Source organism: Cavia porcellus, unplaced genomic scaffold (assembly GCF_034190915.1).
Source record: "Cavia porcellus strain 051 isolate PalLab524CR breed Dunkin Hartley unplaced genomic scaffold, mCavPor4.1 scaffold_8, whole genome shotgun sequence".
Lineage (NCBI taxonomy): Eukaryota > Metazoa > Chordata > Mammalia > Rodentia > Caviidae > Cavia > Cavia porcellus.
Genome location: NW_026947491.1, coordinates 72725484 through 72750259, shown reverse-complemented (window position 1 = coordinate 72750259; position 24776 = coordinate 72725484). Strand labels below are relative to the sequence as shown.

At 32.6% G+C, this 24776-nt stretch overlaps 1 protein-coding gene across 2 annotated transcripts in view; it reads right to left on the bottom strand.

Moving 5' to 3' along the window:
• Acss3 (acyl-CoA synthetase short chain family member 3) overlaps positions 1–24776 on the bottom strand; it is a 168342-nt gene that overhangs the window by 5131 nt on the left and 138435 nt on the right. For both annotated transcript variants that reach the window (XM_063255218.1, XM_063255217.1), the window contains exons 10-13: positions 23848–23943; positions 20779–20842; positions 13352–13433; positions 11196–11318 (exon numbers count right to left, since the gene is read on the bottom strand). In XM_063255218.1, coding sequence (XP_063111288.1) covers positions 11196–11318; positions 13352–13433; positions 20779–20842; positions 23848–23943 — 365 coding nt within the window. The remainder of the gene's footprint in view (positions 1–11195; positions 11319–13351; positions 13434–20778; positions 20843–23847; positions 23944–24776) is intronic.

Below are 24776 nucleotides of genomic sequence, written 5' to 3'. Positions count from 1 at the left end.
ACAGCGTTCCCAGAAGAGGCTTACTCTGGAGATCACATATGCACACTTTTCTTGTACAAAAAGGGCAATGACAGCTAAGGACTAGATGAGACTATTTAAGGAGAAAGAAGAAGAAAATACCAATAGTCTTAAAGAATTCCAGTATCTAATGGTCACATGAAAAAGAAGCAGTGAGCAAAGTAAGACAAACAAACAAACAAAAAGACAGCCAAACACATGGGGGAGGAAAGCAGAATCCAAGACGACACTAAGTCCCCAAACTTCTCATGGTGATTTTTTTCATTAAGCCAAATTTAAAGTGAGGCTTCTCTTCTTTGAACTCCTGGAAGGCTCAATGAACTAGGACATTTGGTTTAAAAAAAAAAAAAAAAAAAAAAAAAAAAAAAAAAAAAACAACCAGTTACTACCTTACAAAGTCTCTATTGAAATATAATGTATACGCAGCATTACTTATGGACGCTATAATAAGCACCCAGTTTGAAGCATTATAAAGGTTTCCGTCCATGTAGCTCTTGACTTCTATAGGGCCAAGGAGAGTACATGTTACATAAATTATTTCTGCAGTATATTCTAACTTATTTGCTGATATAAAGACCAACTACGCAAAAAGCTTCTACTGAATACGTATTATACAGACTGTCCCACACCACATTCTCCTACTGTGGCAGTGCTCCCAATGACTTCTTTGTTGCAATCTTATTTAATTTTAAGAACCATGTTTTGAAAGAAGCGAGACGAATGTCACTGCCCTGTATTTATTTTGGTAGCTACTTTATAGTCACTTACCAGTCATGAAAAAGGCTACTTTGTCTACAGCAAAATAGACACACTAGATAGGGAAGATTCTATAATTTTGACTTAGCATTGTAAGGAACAACTATTTTTAATGGTGAACTAGGGTTTTAATTGTAAAAACAAACACTTCTGAAAGTTTTTATTGGTGCCAGAAATCTCTGTACTTGAATTTTTTAAATGTCAAAGTATCTGTTCAAATCACTGGGAAAAAAAATCAATCATTCAGATATTTTACTATTAGTCATTTTACTAGTATGACTATAATTTTAACTGCATTGAATGTTAGATCTTCTAGTTCGCCATGTTTTTACCTTGGTATTTTTTCCACATTATAGTCTTCAGTATTACTCCTTTTGGAAGTTTATGGGGAAAAATGGCTATGTAATATATATATATATATACACACACACACATTACATGTATTGTATATGTAATATATATAAATCAGAATGCATCACACAATTACCTATATCAAACCTTGTTATTTTACCTACTTATATAAATTGTTACAACTTTGTGGGAAAATATCACATTTCATAAATCTGTGCCATCTCTAAGTAACATTCATTATTACGGTGGATAAAATATTATATCAATCTATTGGTTAAGAACATACCATAAAGGAAGAGAAACAGTTTTCCATTTTGACCCCTACTAATAACACTTGCATGCTGAATGAGGAGTTTTAGCAACTGGATCATTTAAAAGGGAAGCATCATATTTTATGTTTGACAGTATGTGAGGGACAGAAGTCAACCACTTTCCTGTGGGAAGAACAGTTAAAAACTACATTCATTCTCTCCGTATAAAATCTATAAAGAATCCACAGTGAGTCAGCATTTAAGTACCTACAAAAGTGATACATCTTAAAAGGTAACTGTCACATCAGAAATGAGTATATGCACGTGATATAAAAATAGGTCTGCTTAATGCCTTTCTATTGTTTCTGACCTATGTCAATTTTTGTATATATTATAATGAATTTAAAGAGATTTCAGAGCTTCATTGGGTTACAAACACAGGTTTTTTCACTTATACTTTTAAGAATTTTAATTTGAAAAATATTCTTTTAAATCAAGCACCTTCACAAACACAATGAATCACTCTGACATTGACGTAGTCTAGGAAACTATCAGAGTGATTCTGTCTTTATCAATATTCGTATCAGTACTCAGGAAATAGTCATCAAGTTTGCAACTATTTAAATCTAGTAGTCATTTAATACTGAGAACAACATTTATGGGATATATAGTCATCCTGTGGATATATATTCACTACTGAAGAAATATTCCTAAAATAAGTTTCAAACACAATCTGGGGGGCGGGGTTGTAATCTTGTTCAGACCAAATTTATGAATGGCAAGTTATATGTGAATATTGTTCCGGCCACAACATGCAATATTTTAACACTAGATTCCCTAGTTCCCAAGGATATTAGTAGGATTATTTAAAAAACTGAAAGTTAAGACTTTAAGTGATAGGGCTGGGGATATACATCAGCAACCCAGCGCCTTCCTGGTGAGTGTGAGGTCCTGAGTTGGATTCCTGGTACCAAAAATAATAAACCAATAATAATAGTAAAAATAGAAAATAAAAATAAAAAACTTGAAGTGAAAGAATAAAATCCAGAGGCCTAACTATTTCTATAGATAATTTTTCAATGAAAATCCATCTGCATCAGTGAGAGTACTAAGCAAGAAGGATTATCCTAGTTCCTACTAATTTTGGCTCACAAGTTGCCAATTATCAGATTTCAGTCCCAATTTTCATAAGAACTCCTTCAACTTCCACCCAAGTTTCCCAAGTGCTTGGGTGGTTGCTAGGCATTCAAAGATTAATCAACTGTTAAAACAGATTTTATTACTCCAGAGTTATAGAAGGCTCTTACTTGTATTGGGATCCACAAAAATAATGTCCTCTTACAATTATATAAAAGCTATTTAGGGCTCCCTTTTTAAAGGATAAGGACAGAAAAGACCTATATTTTCGATTGAATAATTTTAATCATATAGGTGCTTGAATTAGTATTTTTATTTAGTGTTATATAAGATAAACATGAAATCTTTACTTGGTGAAACTACACAAGCATTTTAATTTTCACCAAATATAAAGAAAAAATTTAATTTTTCTGTGCAAATTAAATTTCAAACGATGAAAATCCTTAATTCTTATTTCAAAGAGTTAAGCATGCATATTTCATCACAGAGAATACTAAAAGTTAAATCTGAAGGTCTGAGCAGATTAATAAAAGCTGGTTCTATCATCAGTGTAAACATTTCATTCACATACTAAATACCAGTTTGCTTAGCAATTTTGTGAGGATCTAGGAACAAGAATGTAAATTCTAAAAGAGACTAAATATTGAGATATGAATTGAAATCCGACATGAATCAATATTAAATTTCTTATGTTCAATAGTTCATCACTTAATTTATGTAAAAAGATACGTTAGAGAGTTAGAACCTGAGCACTGGCCTGTTACATGCTATAAATATATTTAAGCCCAGAAACAAAATTTGTTAGAAGACAGTAATTCTGGCACATTTTATTTTTCCAATTTAATTGCCTATTTTTTGCCTGTCTGAGCTCCGATGTTTCACACAATGAGAAGGATGTGAGTAGAAGCATATAAAGGTACAGAATAAATTTGAATAAGTTGACACTTCTTTTTATTCTAAAACTAAAATAAAGAAACTACAGTTTTTGACTGATAGTGAGAGCTGCGCATATATAATCTTCAAAGTTTGATTAGCTAAGTCTGCCAGAAATGCAGATGAATATTGAGGTAATCTTCTAGAAGCAAGAAATTAAAAGTTCACACAACCAGAACGATATTTTGCTAACACACAAAAATACATGAAGCATAAATTTTAATTTAATGTTATCAGAAAATAGTCATTTAAAAGCAAGATAATACTATATTATAGTAGCACATCAAAATCATGTTTTAAAACATTTTATAAAATTCTATTCACAAAGTTCACGTTAACACACCCAGACACACCTACACACACACACACACACACACACACACACACACAAAGTTAACATAACAGAAAGAACTAAGCAGTGAGACGTGGCCTATAAAGAAGGTAACTTAATGAGAGAAAGATGAATAAAACCTTTGCATGTCCATACTCTGATCTCACTAAATTATTAACCATTATACATTAGTTTCCTTGCTCCACTCAACTTAAAAAACTATTCCAGAGTTTTGTTCTGGAGAAGATGATGTAAGTGTTTCCACTTTATCTCTTCCATCAATTACAAAAAACACAGTGGGCTGAAGTAAACTATGAGAATTTGAGAGACAACCTGTTGATTTCTTGGTTGGAAGTTCTGCAGTTTTGCTAATTTGTTTGTTTTGCCTTTTTTCACATCATGCCAGGCAGCCCAAAATGTGGAACTGCCAATCAGGGTAGAAAAAAATCTCCAAGAAAAGCTGCTGTACCTCTAAAGAGGCCCAGGAAAGAAGCAAACGATCTTGAAACAGGTTCTAATATCGTTTCCACATGAAGGCCATCAAAGAGGCAGTGCCCCTTGCTGTCCCTAGAGTTGTCGCATCTCCACAATCACACCTAGTAAGTGGTCACAAAGAAACGGGGTGCCTTGACTTCATGACCAGCAGCAGATCCAGTGGCATGGAGCTCAAGGTACTTTCCCAGCCTCCACCAAAAGAGATTCAGTGCCACTTGCCCCTTCCCTCAGGTGCCATGTGGTCCCTGAGAATGGATCATTATTGATGGAACTCCTGACTCCCTAACCAGAGGACCAGCAAGCATCAGCTGTGGGAGTCAGAGTGAGAGAGGGCTTGGAAGGGTGTTTTCTGCAACCTTAGAAGTTTGCAAGTCATCACTCTTGCTTGACAATAAATTAGAAGCAGAACAATCTAAAAGATCAAGTTTTATTTTGATATGTTAGAGGGTGAGGTCACAAGGTGAATCTTGCCTTGCCCCCCAAACTGGAGAGAAGGGAGAACACCAAAAATAACAAATTCCTGGAGCAAAATCTCCTCAAGAACAAGTATCTGGACAAGAAATCCTGAACTGTAATAGACATACTGTAGGAGGCTCAATGTGGACAATTCTGAGAGTTAAAAACTTCAGGGGTCCTTCACAGTTACAGGAACCCCAGTGAATATCAGAGAAAATTTTCCTCAAAGTTTGAATATGAGGTGGGTAGAGCTATTCTGGAATGCTCCAGAACATTCTGTTTTTCTTAGCAATGTCAACCACCAAAAAGAGACAAGCAAAAAGCCGATTCTGTTCAGAGCCTATTGATTGATGTTTTATCAGAACCTAACTGACCTTGAGAAAAAAGAACTACCCAACTCTAGCGAGTCATCTGTGCTACCCAAGGGGAGAAGAAACTGAAAAGCGCTGGAGAATATTTTTGGTTCAATTGGGAGACCAATTCCAGGGCTAGAGACTATGTTTTCTCAATTCACATCTTACTGGCACATCAATAAAAGCTTACTTACTGAAGTCTCTTCTGTACTCAGAACATCATGTTCATATTTCAACAAAAACATAAGACAGACTGAAAGGCAAAAAATGAAACAAAATAGAAAAAAAACTGTATAATTTTCGGAGGCCAAGAAAGTACTAGAACCAATTTACTTGGCAAGAAAGTTCGGATTACGAGGCCAGGAACTTGCAAAGCTATGATTATTATGCTGAGGGCTCACAAAGTTATAAAAGGGGGTTACCTGAACACTTTGGCCCTGATATCACATTATCATGTGTCCTGGATCCAGAGGTGCAACTGTAGAATATGGTCTTTATTTTGCTGGATTTTGATCTTGCTTTGGCTTAAGTTTGATGTATTCTTTTATCTATTCTCCCTTTTTGGAATGGAGATTTATACCCTGTGCCAACATATTTTGGTGTCATGCAACTTGATTTTAAAAATTTTTTATAAAGGCTCATAGCTGAATTTCCCTGAATCGTACATGACATTTCAGACTTGGACTTTTGAACAGCGTTAAAGCTGTTAAGATTTGCAGACACTTGGAAATAGATCAAACATATCTGTATTGTGAAATGGACATGAACTTTAGGCATCTGGGAACATGATGCCGTAGTTTAGATCTCAAGTGTTCCAAAGGTTCTTGTGTTAAAGATTGGTGCTCCATTAGTCCTCCTAGAAATGGGGACTACTGAAAGATCATTAGGTCACTGGAGTTGTGATTCAAATGGAATTGAGGGACGGTGTCAGTCTTTTACAGGGAAAAATTATCATGGGCTGAAAACTATGAAACATAATAAAATTTTCATCATTTTAAGTTGATTATTTCTGGCACTTTGTTATGTAACATGATGCTGAACAACATACAGATTTGATGGGAAATGTAGAAAACAATCAGAAACATGATTTAGGTTAAACAGAAAGATGGAAATTCTAAAAAAAATGATCAGAAGAAAGTGTAGAAATAAAAAATACTGTAACAAAAATGTGTTCGATGAATTAATTATTAGACTTGTAATGACTAAGGAAAAAAGTCTGTAAGCTTGAAGATGTCTCAAAAGATGACATATACAGAGTAACAGCACTGGAAGAAAAGAGCAAATAGAAGCAATATTTGAAGTAATAATAACAGAATTTCTCCAAAATAGTATCAGACCAAAAAAAATCACAAATCTAGAAATCTCAAAAAACAAACATCAAGCAGGGTAAATGTAAATATATAAATAGGTGTATCATATTCAAACTTATAGAAATCAAATATTTAAAAAACCTTAAAAGGAAAATAAACATCAAATTTACAGATCAAACATAAGACTTTATGTGTAACTTTTCTGAGTAAGTAGAGATTGAAATACAATATTTAAATTGCTGAGAAGGGAGAAAATCATCAATCTAAATTTCTATAGCCTGTGAAATTTTTTTTTTTTTTACAAATACAGGACTTTCTCAAACAATAAAAAAGTTTTTAAAAATTTATGAGGAGAAAAGGGATGGAAATAAAAGACAGGGACGGGGAATCTCTCTATATGAACTTATGCATATACAAGATGAATGGTTGTATCAAAACAGAGATGAGGTAAAGAGAATCAAGATTATTTAGTTATTACATTTTTTAAAAAATGAACTGAGGTCAACTATGCATTACAAACTGTAGGGGACCAGTGAGAATGCAAAACAAATTAGAACTAACACACTAACAAGAAAGATGAACGGGATTCTATGAAATCTTCAATATAAACAAAAACAGATACAAAGGAAGACAAAAACAGAACAAAGAACAAAGGCAACAAACAGAAAACAGTAAGAAATATGGTGGATAATAAACTAATCAGTGCTGATAGTCACAATGTCAATGCTTTAAGCATGCCAATTAGAATACAGATGATGCAAGGTGAATTACAAAACAACACTCTACAAGTTTATAAAATCCATTTTAAATATAAAAACATGTAGATTCAATGTAGAAAGATAAACAAGATATACTGTGGTTAAAAACAAGTCAAAGAAAGCAGGCTTAGAAATATTAATTTCAAACAAATCCAAATATTAATTTAAGGAAATCTATGTAGAAAAAGTTCACATTGACTTTGTTGGATCATCTTGGAGTAGAACTGCAGTGAGTTAGCAAGGACACATTTATTATTATGAAATGTGTCGTAAGGGCTGGAGATGTATCTCAGAGGTAGCGGTAGGTGCCATGAGGCTCTGGGTTCAGCTTAGCAGAGAAAGACAGAAAAATATGTGATTGAGAGAGATGGGGGGACAGGGAGGAGGCAGGAAAGGAAAGAAAGAAGAAAGGAAAGTTGTTTTTGATCATGCACACCTCATTTTCACATTCAGAATAATTATAATAACAAATGTTAAACTAGCAATAAACCAATAAATATGGAGAAGCACTCTCGACATGAAGAGAAAGATGAAAGTTTTCAGGAAAGAAATAGAACTGTTGTAGAATTCAAGAGATCAGAGAGACCAGCAGGGAAACAGTGTGCAAATCGGCTGAGCACTGAACAAAGGAGAAGCCCCGTTCTCACACATTTTGTCTGTGAGCTTGGTCTTGGGCTTGCAGCTTTGGGTGGTTGGAAGGAGAACCAACCAACGCAGCTTGTCAGTCTGTGACAGGTTTTGTATGATGGTGGCCCTGCTAAGCCATAACAGGATGCTAAGGGAACAGGAGGTTATAAAATTGTACTTACAGGGACAAAAGTTACTGTTTTTTTTTTGTTTTTTTTGTTTTTTTTTAACAGCCGTAGGGAGAAGCTTTCAAATTTTGGCTTTTTCTTTTTAAGTCCAGATTAAGAACCAAAATATCTTTAAAAAGCACCAACATATCTTTAAAAAGAAATGGAGAATTATAATGGAAAAAAGAATCAAGCAGAAAATTATTCATAAATTAGTAGACATAAAAAATATATCAATATGTTGTTTAACTGGTATAAAAATATCAGTAAAAAGCTAAACATTGTCCAACTGGATAAAAATAAAAGCAGGACTCAATCAAACATTATCAGAAACTTCCACAAACCATAATGATCCAGATAGGTTAAAAAACATATAAGGGCCAGAAGACAAATGGTGCAATCATTATTCAAAAGAGGCAGTACTTTGAAGATAACATTATGCAATATACTAACCATTGATATTTTCCTATTATGTTGTTTTGAAATTCTGTATCATCGTTTTTGTTCTTTTTTCATTTTAAAATTAAAAAGGTATAGTGGGAATATGCGTATCACACAAAGAACTCAGAACACAGGAAATTTTCATCGATTTAAAAACCAATATATCAAACAATGCTTTATAAAACAAGTAAGTTTCATCCTCAGAATGCAATATTTATTTAACAGTTAAGGTAAACTAGTAGAAATCATATAACAGACCTTAGACACACACACACACAATCCTATCAATAGATGTAGAAAAATGCACTTAAATTTTTTATGTTGTCATGAAAAAAATACTCAGCAAAGTAGGAATTGAAAACTTTTTCTCAATGTAAAAAAGACATTAGAGAAAAAACCACTTCTAGGTAACACCACTCCTAAATATAAGGTGCTATATATTTCCACCCCAAGATTAGGAAAAACACAAAATTGTTTGCATTCACCATTCTTAATTAGTGTCATACCAGAGACTAGCTAGCTCAAAAAGGCAAGAAGAATACATCAAGAAAAGACATTCCCACCAAAAAGGAAGAAATAAGACTATTCACACACATGATTCTTCACAGAGAAAATTTCAAGAAACCTTTTAAAAAGTCTTCCTAGAATTAATAAGATTGGAAAGCTCATAGAACTCATGTTCGCATGCAAGTATTATTGTATGAAAATCAGCATTACTTTCTATTCACTAGCAGTGAAACTTTGGGATACGTTTTGTTAAAAAAATACTCTTTACAATAACTAAAATTACACACTTGACTACATGTCTAACAAAATTCAGATTCTCTACTATAAAACAGTGTGAAATATTGATGAACTATATTAAGAAAATCAAAATAAATGAAGACAGACACAGAATTCATGGATGGATTCATGGATGGAGAGATTCAACATGGTTTATGTAGCTACTGTTGAATTTATAGATGTAATACAATTCCAATCAAAATGCATGCATGGATTCATTGTAGCTATAGAAAATCTCTTGGCTGAAACCAACACAAAACAACCAAAGCAATGTTGCAAAGTAAGATCAAATGCAGAGGATATACACTACCGCACTTTAGTCTACAGCATGGAAGTACACAGTTGAGACCACCTGTTCATGAAAAGACAAGTGATAGGTGAAACAGTGATGTTCTCTAAAAATAGGCCTAGCCAAATACTATCCTCTGATTTTTGAAAAATATACAAAAAAAAAATAAGAAAAGGAAGTCTTTTATAACAAGTGGAGCTGACAAAATCAGCATCCATTTAAAAATATTGTTAATGTGCACACCCTGCATTAAGTATAAAATTTATTTAAATGTTAATTTAAAGTAATATAAAGTATGCAATAAAAATCAATTACAATATTAGAAAGATGAAATCTTTAGGTGAAACCCAAGGGAAGAAAGAATTCTTTGTAACCTTGACTTATGAGAGATTTCTTAAATAGGAAATAAAAATAATGGTCTGTAAAGGAAAATATATGGATTGAAAATAAGCATGTGAAAAGATACATAACCCCCTTATTTATAAATGCAAACTACAAGTACCATAAAATACTTTACACTTTTTTAAATGGTTTAAATTATAGGAAAAGATGAAGTTCTGGAAAAAAGCAGTACGTTATGCTGCTACTTCTAGCATGTTATGCTACTTTACATAGCATAGCCACTCTGCAAAAGAATGTGGCAGTTTCTTACAAACCTAAAAAAATCCCTGTCATACAACCTAACAGATACACTCCAGGTATTTAGCCTAGAGAAAGGAAAACAGTTTTTCACAAATTGCTGTAATTGAATGTATGCATGCTACAATTTGTAATTTCCCAGAGGTAGAAATAACTCATACTCCTCAAATGGGTGAAAGGAAACACAAGCTCATTTAGCAAGCCACAAGATGGCATAAAGCATAGCAATACAAAAGAATGAATTATTGATACACAAAACAATGTGCATGCCTCACAGATGTATTTTTTAATGAAATAACTTTGTCAAAAATTGCATTAGTGTATCAATCCATTTATATGGAATTTTAGGTAAGGCACTAATATTGGAACAGAATAAAAATCAGGTGGCCACCAGTTACCAGAGTCAGAATGCAAAGATGATTAATGAAAATTCTTTGGCAGTGTGGAAATACTTATTCATCCTCTTTGTGTGTGTGTGTGTATAAACATTATATATATATATATATATATATATATTCATTTTTAACTTTGCATAGGGAATTAGAATTTACTGTATGTGAATTTTAAAAAGTAATAACATTTTAATATAACTTTTGGGTTTTTAGATAGTGTAAGAAGAAATTTCTCAGATCAGAAAATACAATAAAATGTTTAAACCTTACATCTTGTAAAGTCTATATGTAGACCTATTTATCAGACAAAAGTCAAGAACCCGGAGTCAATTAATTAGTAAATAGCATGAGTTAAATGTATATAGGCTCTCCTGTTAAAAAAAATAAAAGAATGGTTTGGGGATGCCGTTCAATTTGAAGGTCCTAGGTTCAACTACAGTAAAACACACACATGCCACACACATTCATGCACACACACATGCATTTATGCACAAATAATATAGGAAATCATTTAGGATAGAGTGTGTGGAGAATATTAAAATCTACACAGAAGAATGTGAGAGGGGAAAAGTATAGGATTAATGTTGCCTCTGCTATATATGAAGACTATAGGAACTTCCCAAGTGGAATGATTTAATTTCAGTGTTTCTTTAGTTCAGCACTGTTTCTGGGCGCTACTTCAACTAGTATATCGATAATCATCTATACCTCTTCAAGGGCACCTGCAGAAATCCTGTGACCTGCAACATTTATGACGTCATCAACTCGAGACATAACATACACGTAGCCTTCTTCATCCATATAGCCAGCATCCATAGTGTCATAGTATCCCTGAAAATAACAATAAATAATGCTGTATGACCATGCATTATTGGACAATGTAATTTTAAACTTTGTGTAATATAAAATGTGATAGGAATAGATTGTATTTATTTGATTTTTTCATAACTGTACAATAAAATTAAATTAATTTTGGCTTTGAAATCTTACTACAATCTGCTTGCTCTTCTAGGAGCCAGCAATAAAATAAAATATTCTTATATATGTTCAAGTTGAGCTAAGAGTGATAAAGTTTATGAACACAATTACTTTTTTAATAAGCAGTAATAGCTCAATAATTTCAATATACTTTTGTATTACAAAGCAGTTCTTTGATAAAGCTCTTGAATTGCATAAACTTTTAAAAGCTGTAAACCTCTCTATGACTAATTATAAACATAGATTAACACTGGACTCAAATTACAGCTAAATTTGATAATTAGAATGAAATTTAATTTTAATCAGTTTAAAGTAGCACATCCTTGCCAGTCCCAAAATCACAACAGAATGAAGAATCGAGAAGAATGAGAAAAACATTGCTTTCTCTAATGCTTCTGGCTTACTTTGATATCTCTGCTTATGAGCATTGGTTTTAGCACAAATGTTAGCAAGTCAGTATGCATTTTTTAATCTTTATGGGACTTGTATGGTAAGTGGACTGATAAACTACTCTACCTTATAAAATTCTGTAAAGCCTGGCTGAAATGGCCTTGAGGATGGACTTTGGTTGAAGCTCTTACAGCAATTGCTACAGTTATTACTATTATAGAAGCAAATGAGAGTAATAAGCTCTTGAACCAGACTATTGTGGTTCAAATCTTAGCTCCATCACATATAACCTATCTGATCTATGCTTTCGATGCTGTTGCTAAGTCCTCAGATGAGCGGTTTGAGGTTGAGTAACAAGACTACAGAATTACTTCATGTAACCAAACCACCTATTGAGACTCGGAGGGGATTTGTCAGAGCTTTGACTGTTAAAGGTAACCACATGCACATATTTGCAATTGTCAGCTTATAATTAATCTTATTAATACCTGATGACTTAACTATGGCCCAGCAGGTAGATATATTGGACTAACTGGAGTCCTGCGGACTGACAAATCTTCCCTGCCACAGTTTATCAGGGAAATGTTTAATCTTGTTTATAGAGGTCTTTCAAGTCTAAGATGACTTTCTAAAGAAAGCTGTTTTAATTCTTGTCATTTATCTAGTTGATTAGGTTATCTGTCTTTCACTCACAAATAATAAAGATAAAATACTAAATACTTGGAATAGCTTTTTTTTATTAAATTCCAGACATCCATTCCTCTTTACCTGCTGCATAACAAGGACAACATATGAATCTTATTTTTAAAAAAGACAAAAAGCAAAAGGACAACAAAGAGGAGATAGTGGGACCCTGGCAAGTACCATCACCAAAGTACTGTTATGAGCACAAATTACTGCACCTTGATATGGAGTAATAACAGGTAAATAATACAAAACAAAGCAGAAAGATAATCATTGTTAAACAGGACAATAGGGATGGGGTGGGCTTTGAGAAACTGCCTTTTTCTTGTATTTTGATTTTTAAGTGAAATTTTAAAATAAGGAACATTCAGACAAAGATGTCAAAATAAAGGCACAAAAAAATACAATTTCTGTACACATCAAGTGAACTTTATCCCCCAATCATGTATACAGAAGATTATCTTAATGTTGTATAATTTGGAATCTGAACAGAGGAATCCAGTGGATAAAATAATAAAATTTTGAATAATGGATTTAACAAAATCCTTGACAAAAACTTTGATACTGAGAGCCTAGGAAAAGCTGTTAAGAGAAACTGATATATATATATATCAGTATATGTATATGATATGTATATATATATATATATATATATATCAGTTTCTTTTATTCAAAAGAAATAGAAACTGGCATAGATAAATTTTAGTAGGATAGTTTACTTTATAATTCTAGAGACAAATTGTTCAGTTTAACAGGTTAAGGTTATAGAGAAATGTATAGGAAAATTTTAAAAAGTATTTTAAAGTTCTTACAGGAAATTTTTCAAAATATAAATGCTTGAATGCTTCCTGATTCTTCCAGAGTCCTGAAAAAGCCCCAGGTGGTAACGGCAACCTTATGTACAAACACAGCAATTAAAATTATGATAAAGTGATAATAAAGACAAATTGATTGGAACGATTACTTTTCCAGTATTGTGGGTAATTACAATTCAAATCTGACATTGAAATGTAGGCCTAAATCTGTTAGGAAGATTATGTCTAATTGAGGAGTAAATAAAAAAAAAAACATTTGGCATTCAAACACTCATTAGCAATAATCACTATTTCAATAAGGAACTTAACATCTGCAAAAATGAACTAAAATATATAACTAAATTCTTTTCTAAGAAAAATGGTTCATCATAGGAAAATAAATTCATTTTTTTAATGAACTGTCACCTGTGCTTGTATGTGTAATGGAATGTTCTAATGAAGCACCCAGTGTACAATCTGATCCTCAGAGTGTTTCCAGCTGAGGATCATAGCTCATCTTTCTGTTCCTTTCTGATGACTCAGCAATATGCATTTTCTCACGTCTATAAACACATGGAAATCTTGAGCGTATAGAACATAAGGTATCACATCTCTTTTCTTTCCCAACAACTTTTACATATTCTTTTTCCTTTATAGTAGCAAAAAAGTGTTACACATATCACAAAGCCCATATGACCAACTTATAGTTTATCTGTGATTTATTTATCTGTGTTCATGTAATAAATGAATAAATTTTTATCTGGATTCCCTGTAGGAAGTACCTATCAACAAAGACAATCACTCTAATTGTTTTCTGGTCACAAAATAGTTCATACTTTATAACTTGAAATTTTAAATACTATAAGACTTGAGGACTTTCAAAAACCCTCCCATACTTATGAAATAAAAAAGATATTAATTGGAATGATAACTCGGACTTCATGTGGAAAAAAAAAAAAAAAAAAGCTGACAAGGAAGCAGAGACGAGTACTTCCACCTGAGGAGCATTTCAGTTCTGATAGACCCAGCAGGAAAAGATGCGGTCAGATGCCGGCCCTAGTGTTACAGTCTCCATAGATCTGAATTTTATTCTCACATCTGCCAGGAAACAAAAAGGCTGTTAGAAATAAAAGTGATCCGGCACAGTGGCACATGCCTGCAGTGCCAGCACTAGGGAGGCTAAGGCAGGAGGATCACTGCAAATTCAAGGTTAGCATTGGCTGCACAGTGAGTTCCAGTCATGCGTGAGCTACATAGTGAGACACAGTCTAAAAAAAAAGTGAGAGTAGCTGCCAGTGTCTCCTACGTAGCTACCTGGTATTGCCCATGTCCACCTCCTAAGAGTGAGTCTTGTGAAGAGTTTCTCTTCAAGCCATATTGTCACAATTCTTTATTATTACTACTGTTATAATCATCATCATCATCATCATCACACATATGATACATCAGAGGAAATATGTCACACTGACATTTCTCGGTTTCCCTGAAAATCATATAAAATGCATGAGACAGCATTTTTTAAACTTAAAAATAAAAGGCAGAGAAATTCAAGTATTTCATTGCTATTGCTTCTATTACTGTTGTTGTCCATCATTAAACCTGTTTGAAGCCAGCAGGCTGAAGCTAATAAAGGTTCCCTGTTCTCTAAAGCGACTTTAGTATGCTAATTTTTAAAAATCAACACACAAATAATTTTCCTTCATCAGTTTGTTTTAAATCATCCCATTAATATTTTTCAAAGAAGAGTAAAACTCATCACTAAGCACTGAAGTAAAATATGGATGCATGTACATAAAATATGTATTTCTTGACTAATATAACAGCAATGTGAAAATGATGAATTATCAAAGTTTTTTTTAAAGAAGGGAATTGTATAATCAGACCTTTGTTCCAGGACTAATGTGCGTGGCAAGTGGGCTAACTGGAAGACATAGCAAAGGAAAAAAAAAAAAATATGAAGAATGAGGAATAGAAAAATTAAAGCTACTAAACTTTTCAGTCAAATCAGTGGTGATAAAAAAAACATACATCATAAATGCAGTGAAGGCACTAGTTGTAGGATAAGTGGCATCCTGGAATTTGGAGAAGTGGAGATAAAGAATCTGATTTAAAGCTGAACTTTAGGAACCTACAGCATCATTAGCATATGGAAGAAATTAGGAAATCATGAGAGATGAACTCAGGGGATACTGAGATAACAGACAGATCTTCAAATGGATTTTCTAGAAGACCAAGGTCAACCATAGTGATAACGAAAGATTAAAGAACAAATGTCACTGAATAAAAAGAAAAAGCGAATCAGAAATGTACGGAACCAGGAGTACATAGTTTCAAAGAAATCGCAAAAGGAGTATTAGTCATAGTCAAATGTTCAACAAGATTAAGTGAAAGATAAATTGTGTTTAGAAATGGATTTGACGTAGTGATGAAAGTATGACTCCGATAATTTGAACATCTTTAGAATTGGCATTTCAAACAGGTGGAGTCGGGCCTAGGTGGGGTGACTGGAGCACGATGGAGAAAGTAAGTAGCAGCGGTGAGGATGGATGAGCGATGCATTGCTTAAAAATTGGTGAGCGACCGGAAGCAAAGATATAAGTCAAGAGCTGGTGTAGAGAGGCAGGTTGATGTAGGATGGGGAAGACCTGAGTGGGAGTAGCCAGTGCAGAGAAGATAAAGGTACGCAAGAGAGAGGAATCATTCAATTTCTTTATTTCTTCATTCACTTACGTGTGCAGTCGTTCTCACACTCACTTTCTGAATACATTCAATGTTCTGTGCTTGGTATTGTGTCAATCATTGTGCCAGATATTAATAATGTAAATATTTAAATTATAGTCTTGTATACATGGAGATTCTAGTATATAATAAAAAGCAAGAAATGTAGCATTTTAATAATACAAATAGGAAGAATGATATGAATGATGTCTGCATTATTAAGCTAATAAAATATCTAATATCTAATAAAATAGAAATATGCAAGGTATTTTCCTGGCATGTTTTACAGCAGGTAGCTAAACTCTGCTCTACCAGAGGCCACTAAAAGAAAAGTTTTCAATCTTACTCGAGATATGGAACTGCCAGACATGAGTGTTAGGCTTGTCTCAAGAAATTTTTGAAATGTCCAGAGAAAACTACTTCATTATTCACAAATTAATTGAAGATCAAGCTGGAGAATAAGATAGGAGACAACACTGGGTAGTTTATAGTATAAAATATATAATATAAATATAAAATATATAATATTAAAAAGAGGCAATGTTTTCTGTTCCTCTCAAGATTGAAAAGGGTAATCAAAATCAAATACAATCACCTTGTGATACCTTCCCAACTCTTCCAAGCAGAATGAAGCAGCCATTTTTGTTAAAACTCCTCCAATTATTTCTTTTAGAAAATATTGTTTCCAAAGAAACCATCTTTAGGGGAAAGAGGAACAACTAAGGCAACAGAGTCACCTACACAGGAAGGGGGCATCAGGAATGGTGAGGAAAATATCCACCACCCTAGAAGGTAATACATTTTTGAGTAAACTAGAACATAAAATCCTACATGGCAGATTCTACACCAGGTAAAGCATTGTCTGTATTCTCTTTCAGGAATTACTAAGTTTCAGAAACAAATTGAAGACATGCTCCTGCTTCCTAGAGAATTCTAGAATTAAACTCCAACTTTGCACTTTCAGTGCTTTCTATGGGATTTTAAATTTTAATATGAAGTTAAGTTTTATCTCTCTTGCAAATAATGCATAAACTATAATTTCTCTCTGGGCAGACAACATTTGGTAGTTATATAAATTCTAGCTGTATGATTACTAATGGTGCTTATTTTCTCATGTCTAAAGTGAGGATTATATCTGTTTGTCTACCTTATACTCTTACTTATCAAGCCATAATAAAAATCTGCATATAGATTTACAAAGGAGCAGGGTTATATGTAACAATGCTATATTTTACTCAAAAGATATTTGGAGTAAAAGAAAGATACCCTAGATTGTTTCCAAGATGGCACAGTGACTGAACACACACCATTAACGATCAAAAGTTTAATATCTGGAGAATGAAAAATTGGCAGATAGAAAAGTGAAAGCCAGTTGCACAGTTTTATACAGGTCCTTTGTATCTCACTACTGCTTGCAGGGCACAGGTCAGCAGACCACAGCAGGAGTGGGTAAGCTACAGTTCCAATAGCAGGAGTGGATCCAGTCAGAAAAATGTATGTCTATCAGAGAGAAAGCACCAAAGACCAATGGCTTTAATAACAGTGAGCCCTGTGGTACTGAGGAAGGCAATTGCAGTTACAATTTTCTTTCATGCCCTGTTCTCTGTTGCCTAGAAATTACTGACGCATAGTTTTATTTCTGCACTTTGGAGCTCTTGATGCAATTAGAGGAGCACCTTCTAAAATTCATGAGCATTTTGTATTCATAGCAACTCAGATACCATAGCTTTCCCACTAAATTAACTGCCTGGAGTAGCCTTCAAAATCAAAAGAATTATCTAACATCCATGCAGACATGAAGTTTTCTCTTCCACTAGAATGGTAAATTCTACAAATACAACTCATCTTCTAAGACACTGAAACTGAACAATTCCTATTTATTATTTCCTAGGGCTTATAGGAGTTTAAGGATCACAAAAGAATATCTACCTTTATGTAAAGGTGTTCCCAAACAAGGAAAGCAATGATTTTCAGAAAGTTATAACAGAGCTGGTGGGGAAAGCTGAAGTTATCAAGAGGTTCTGGTTGTCCTTTGTTTTTGCCCTGTATCACTATTTATAAACATGGATCTACGTTAAGAATTCTTACTAGTAGAAGTCAATGTGAGCACACCCTACAGACAGTACAAGCAACTATTGAAATTCTTGAAATGCTTCTAGCTGATGAGTAGAACGGAATGGCTACTAGCCCTGTGGGGCTCAAAAAGAAAGTCCTTTCTTTTGTAGATAAAAATGAGTCTTGGGGGAAAAGAATTGCCAAAGTTTTTCTTTCCAAAAAGAACCTTTTTTTCTGATCATTTCTATCTTATCTTGTAAATATATGTGATACTTCAAGCATCTAACTTCATTATTAGGCAAGAGGGGCAATCAAATTCTGCCTCAAGTGTTGGTGTGTTTCATCTTCAATTTACAATGGAATCTCAGAATTCTTGGCTCACACAATAAAACTCAATGCTTAACAATACAAAGGAATGAAAATAATTTTGAATTCATGAAAATATAAACCATGGCACACTATAAAGGGAAAGATTGTGTGACTTTCAAGGGCTTGAAATGACACTCATGATCCAAGGAAAACTTGTTAAGGTTTATATGAGATATTGGTATTTTTATTAACTCCAAATAGATGTAGGGCAAAGCCACCCAAAATTAGAGAAACTCCATGAGGGCCTTAAAATTGAACTGGCATCAAATGCCATCTCTGAAATCTTAAAAGACTTGCTTCATAAAATAGATGACTCATTTATAGTTAGGTTATATAAAAATACATGCCACCAGAGTGTTTTTAAAAGCTTTCAAAACCCAGGTGCTTTGCTAAGCAAGTTAAAATGTCCACCCACAATTGTATTTATATGATTTCATGAACAATCTCTCCCTTTCCCTGTTTTGTTTCCCCTAACAGGTAATATTTCAACCTATTCTATGTGAATATGGATTCCAATTCAGAGAAATATAAATACAAATAGTAGGTGCAATATTTGATCTATCTTTTTGGATATGTTGTATTATATAATTTTTAAAAAGTGATATAGTGCTTACATGTTTACTGAGAATATGGGTATGGGAAAATGTATGACACTGTCCTTTATTTATTAACATTTTTGTAAAGTTATTATATCTCTATATCATTATATATTTTACTAATGCTTTACTTGTAAATTTCATAACATTTAAAATACTAAATAGAGGTAATTTTATACCAATGTGACAGTGGCAAGCACTAAAAGATTTTTGATGTTTAATAGAAGTAAATGAAATGACAAATCCATTTTAAGACCTGACATATGATGGTTTTTATTTATACTATCATATTCTGATACAGTCTGCTACTTAAACCATATTATAGAGAAGTGAAAAACTAACAATAATCAAAAGTGATTAAGCAATCTGGGTCAATTATTTAAATGTCACATATTTGTTTGGTCTCCAATTTAATTTTCATTTCAAATTGTACTTGCAAAATAGTTTTAAATTATGGCTTAAATAAAATAAATTTAAATATTTTCACTTCAAATTTTAGCACTTTTTACCTATCAAATAAACAATGATGAAAAAATTAATAAAGAATTATTTGGTGAATCAAAAATTTATAATATACTACATTTTGACCTAGTAATTACCCATTTGGAAATCTATTTAATACTATAGCAACTTTTAGAAAAGAAGAAAAGAGAAAACCAAAAGTATATTCAACAGTATAATCTATATTCAGGCGTGCTCAAAAATGACAGAAAGACCAACAATAGAAGTGAATATTTTTAAAGGACAGAGAAAACATTAAAAATGCTTAACACGGTAGTAGTCCATTTGCCTAGGATGTGTGAGGTCTTGGGTCTGATCCCTACCATCTTAAAAGCAAAATTTCTCTGAGACAGAATTAAGGAAAAATAGTAGTTAGCACCCCAAAATCGGTTTGATTCAACAACATCAAATGCTCATCAAAACATTATCATATACATTTATGTGTCTCTTTATGATGGGATATGTACTGAGGTGTGAGCATCAAATAAAATGTTTTCACACAAAACTACAGTGTGTAAGTCAGCCTCTTGAATCAATCACAGCCACAATAAACATGAGAGTTACGAGGCTACTGTCAGCATAAAGCACAATATGATTTACAATAAACATTTTCTTTATAAGTCCTGTAAAATAATGATAAAACTATCACAATGTTAACATACAAAGTAGTAACAGTTGTTTATTGTCATTATCATATATGGTAAATGATTGTACATGCTATATTTTTTATAAGACTAGAACACAGTAGTTTTGACTCGTGTGACAGAAAGTGACCTGTGAGTATAACAATGTCACTATGTGGAGGAATTTTTCAGCCCCGACATAATCCGATAGTAGTACCATCATATATACAGTCCATCATTTGTAGCTGATATACTACAGCATTAATGGTATATTGCTGAGGTATAGGAGTATGGGAAGTTTACTTGTTTATATAGTTAAATATAAATTATTTTCATCATATATATTATTTAAACAATCAGAAAAGTTAGTCAAACATTGCAAGATATTTGCTTCTTTTAATTGTATCTAAGCTTGATGTATCATATAGTGCTCCCAACTTAAATCACAACGGAATTGGCAGAATTTTCAAACACAAATGTTCATTCTGCAAGCTGCTTACTTGTAACTATCAGTGTAGTCACTCTATCACCCCCTAACATAACCCTTATTATTTTAAATAATTGCATTGAAAATTTTGCTTACTTTACCACAATATTTCCTAAACATCGAGCCTTCAGTTTTTGCATGTTGTCATCCAAAATCATAACTGGAAGTAGAACATAAATAAATCAAAATGCGACTAAAAACACATAATCTTAAAATTTAAGCATTTTCTTTTTTTAATACTTAACAGCAAAAACTAACTGGAGCTTATAAAACTAACCTTTTTATTCTTATGAGGCCACAAATACATATAAAAATCTAAAATGACTTACAAAAATATAGAGTGCATAAGGTTGACTCCTAACAAGGTCATAAATTTTTCTTCTAAATCTTCCTTGAATACATTGTATTTCATACCATGCCGGAAGTTTATTATTTATTCTTATGTACATTTATAACCTTCCATTCAGGAAAGAATGTTGAAAAATGTGTTTACTTATTTAAAATTAAAGTTTTGAAATACATCAAAAAGGTTATATGCAGTAAAAACAAAGCATTTAAATGTATGAAAACCCCTATTTTGACATAAAGCTAAATATCTTCTTATGAAATTTAAATTGGGAAATTTAATCTTACAATCGTTATACCAATGCTTTCTGTGCAATCTTAATAAAATCCTGAATGTGTTTATATCAAAGCTTGCTACTGCAAACTGGTCATGAAGATGAATCACCATCATCTAGGCTTTAATAGATTGTTTATGTGACTCCATTCATCCAGGTAATTCCACTGTAAGCTGCTGGGTGAGGATATCTTCCCCAGCGGGGAAATGAATTGCTCGTTTCTTTGTGTTCCTGGAACATTTTGGTTTAAAACACAATTTTAACACTTATTAGTAGAGAAATGAATGTTTGTGTCTCAATAGATTGTGAGTTTTTTAAAGGTAGAAGACATGCTTATTTTATCTTTTGTTTTCCCAAATCCCAGGACATCGATCAAATTACTGTGTGGTACTATGTGATATATTATATATTACCTCTCAGTACTTCTGTCCTTAGAGTGGGAACAGTTCTCTTGTTATTGTGTTGCCCTAAGAATTATGGGTAGGGAAATGTATGTAAGGTGACAAATTTGTGAAGATATTCAATGAATTTGAAATTATTAGATTACATTTAATGCTTTTTCACACAGAAGGGTATTTTTCTTTTCCCCAAAAGTATCAAGCTTTTTTTAAAAAATAACATTGCTTTTTCATCTTAATAACCATAAAATATAAATGTGATCAACCATAAACTTACTGGCATATCAGTTATAAAAGCTTAATTTGTTCTCTCTAAAGCCAGTAGCTATTTGACAAAGAAAGTTCTGTATTGAAGCTCTATAAAATATCAAATCTTAACTCTTTCTTACAAATATATAACAATGGAACTGACATACCGAAGGGAAAATGCATTTAATACCTCTCACAATCAAGATCCCCTAAAAATGTCTCAACACAAAAGCAATTTCTCCAATAAAAAGAAGAGGATGAATGAACTGTTCAAATGGAGAATTTCACTAAAACTAGGTTCACCCATCCATGTCTAGAGAAGTCATTCACTTCACAGAATAAAGATAAAGGGAGGGAGGAAAAGAAGAAGGCAAAAGATTACATATATATATGCATATATATATATGCATATATATATGTAAATAAATATATACAAGATAGATAATTATACTAATAATCTATTAGTTCTCCAAAAGAACAGTTTGTATCTTTGTTTAACTGTTTGATCATTTTTTTGGTATCTAAATCTTATAACCTCAACAATCACTTCTAAGATAGTAGTATGCAACATATTAACTTTAATGTTACTCTCCTACTATTTTTTAAATTCTGTATCATTTTTATCCTTTTTTCTCTTTTGCTTTTTAACATAAAAAAGTATACAAAATGTGCCGTACATAAAAAAAATCTGACTTTTTGTAAATATATCTTCTAGGTTAAACCAAATAATCTATATTTTCTTAACACATTTTCTAATAAATAAAATAAAATATATAAGAGGAGAAAGGATAAATCCTTAAATCTTATAATTTATATGCAATTAGGTAACAGGTTAATAATCATACTCTATCCCCCACAACTGGCTTTTTCTCATAAATCTATTAAACTAAACTTTGTGACCTTACATAAATTGTATAAGCCCTGTGGACTCATTTTCCTTCACTGTAAAATGACCGAGTGGGTTTAAATCAAGTCACTCCTGGTTTCTCTCTAAACATCAGGAGCAGCCCTAGCTAAGGTTGAATTTCAGGCTTCTTGTAAGTAACATGTTAATGCTTTGCTGTGCAATACTACAATTCAGTAGCACTAGGAAGTATATAAAATTATTGTCCCTATTAAGAAATATGAAAAATGTTATGATTGCTTCTGTAAATTTAAAAACAAATAGTGAAAGGATATCTACCACATAAAGCCAACATCAAACAAAAGTTTTCCTTTAGAATATTTACTCTCTTTGTATTTAGTTTTAACCAACAAGATTCAAAGCCTTGTTATCATTCTTAATTAAAAGAATTTAATATGTTATGGAATGAACTATAGCTTTTGCAAGGAAAGCCAGAAAGCAAGCATTGTCCTGAGGACATATACAGTTGTGCCAAGAAAGTTTCTCAGTCTCTGTCAGAATCAAGTTACCCATCTCTAAATGATAATAATATCTGTGAAGTAAATGTACTTCGGTATTAAATGAGATAATGTATGTAAGTATTGGGCACTTAGCACATGCTCCATACATAATAACTTCATGCATGTATTCTTTCTTTCTTTCTTCTTTGCTTTCTTCTATTCTTTGGAACCAGGAATAAAACTCAGAACTTGCACTTGCCACGCATGTGCCCTGCCACTGAGCTATACCCATGGGCCCATACACGTTTTCTCAAAATGCCTTAAAAATGCTATTTTCTTCACTATCACAGCCATTTAGAAAATGCCCCTGGAAGGCTACAGTATTACTTTTGATAGCAAAAAAATTAATGTATTCAGTTTTACTACAAGGCATTCATTTATTCAACTATTTATTAAGCACCTAGTTTACTTTATGTAACATAGTACATAGCATGCATAGAAAATACCAAATGTATTAACATGACATGCTTCAAATTACCAAGGTCATTTCTCACCGTTGTATCCTGGAACACACTTTCCTGCTTGTCCTGGTGGAGGCGTTTTAGAGTTGCCTAATCCAACACATGATGCTGTAATTGGAGATCCAGTCTCTGAGGAAAGAAATATGGTTTATCACTAAATGTTTCAGTGTGGAATTATAATACTTCTTCAGCACATGCACATATTACCCATCCTAGTTCGCCTCATAATTTACTCATAATTGCATTTGGAATAGGGCAAATGTATTATTTAAAAGTTTTAAATGTATTATTTAAAAGTTTAAAATCCAGTAATTCCACAATATATTCACAGTTATAAAGCTCAAGAATACACACTTGGAATAATTTATTTGCTAAAGGAAATAACTTCTTTCGTAAATAAAAAGAAAGGCTGTTTTAATGGTAAATTAGGAGACATAAAAATGGAGAACTTTGTGACCATGAATGTTCTATAACACGTATTTAAAGCTAAAAGATCACTAGAAGAGTTGGTTTTTCTCGATGCACTTACAGTCATGATGTTTATCTTTGTAAATTACAGTTACATGATAAATATTTCTTATTCTCTGGAAAAAGAGCCCAAACACTTAAAAAAAACTACACATAAATAATATTGTTCCCTGATTTTCTAAGAACTACGCTTGCCTAAAGGCCATGTATCTCCACCTGAATTTATCAATGCTTTATCAGGTAGTTCTCATTCTCTTATTCGTGGATTTTTAGAAACACTAGAACACAGAAAAGCAGATGTTTATGCTATACTATTGCCTTAAAACCATAGATTAACAAAATTGTTGTCCAATAACCGTAAGTTCTGAAAGCGATTTTTTTAAGGGAAGAATATGTTTAGTACTCATAAATACAAATGTGAGGTTAAACAATATTTTACAGACGGATAAGAGAATAGGGTAAGAATAAGAGGACCATGATAGTGAAAAGTTTGG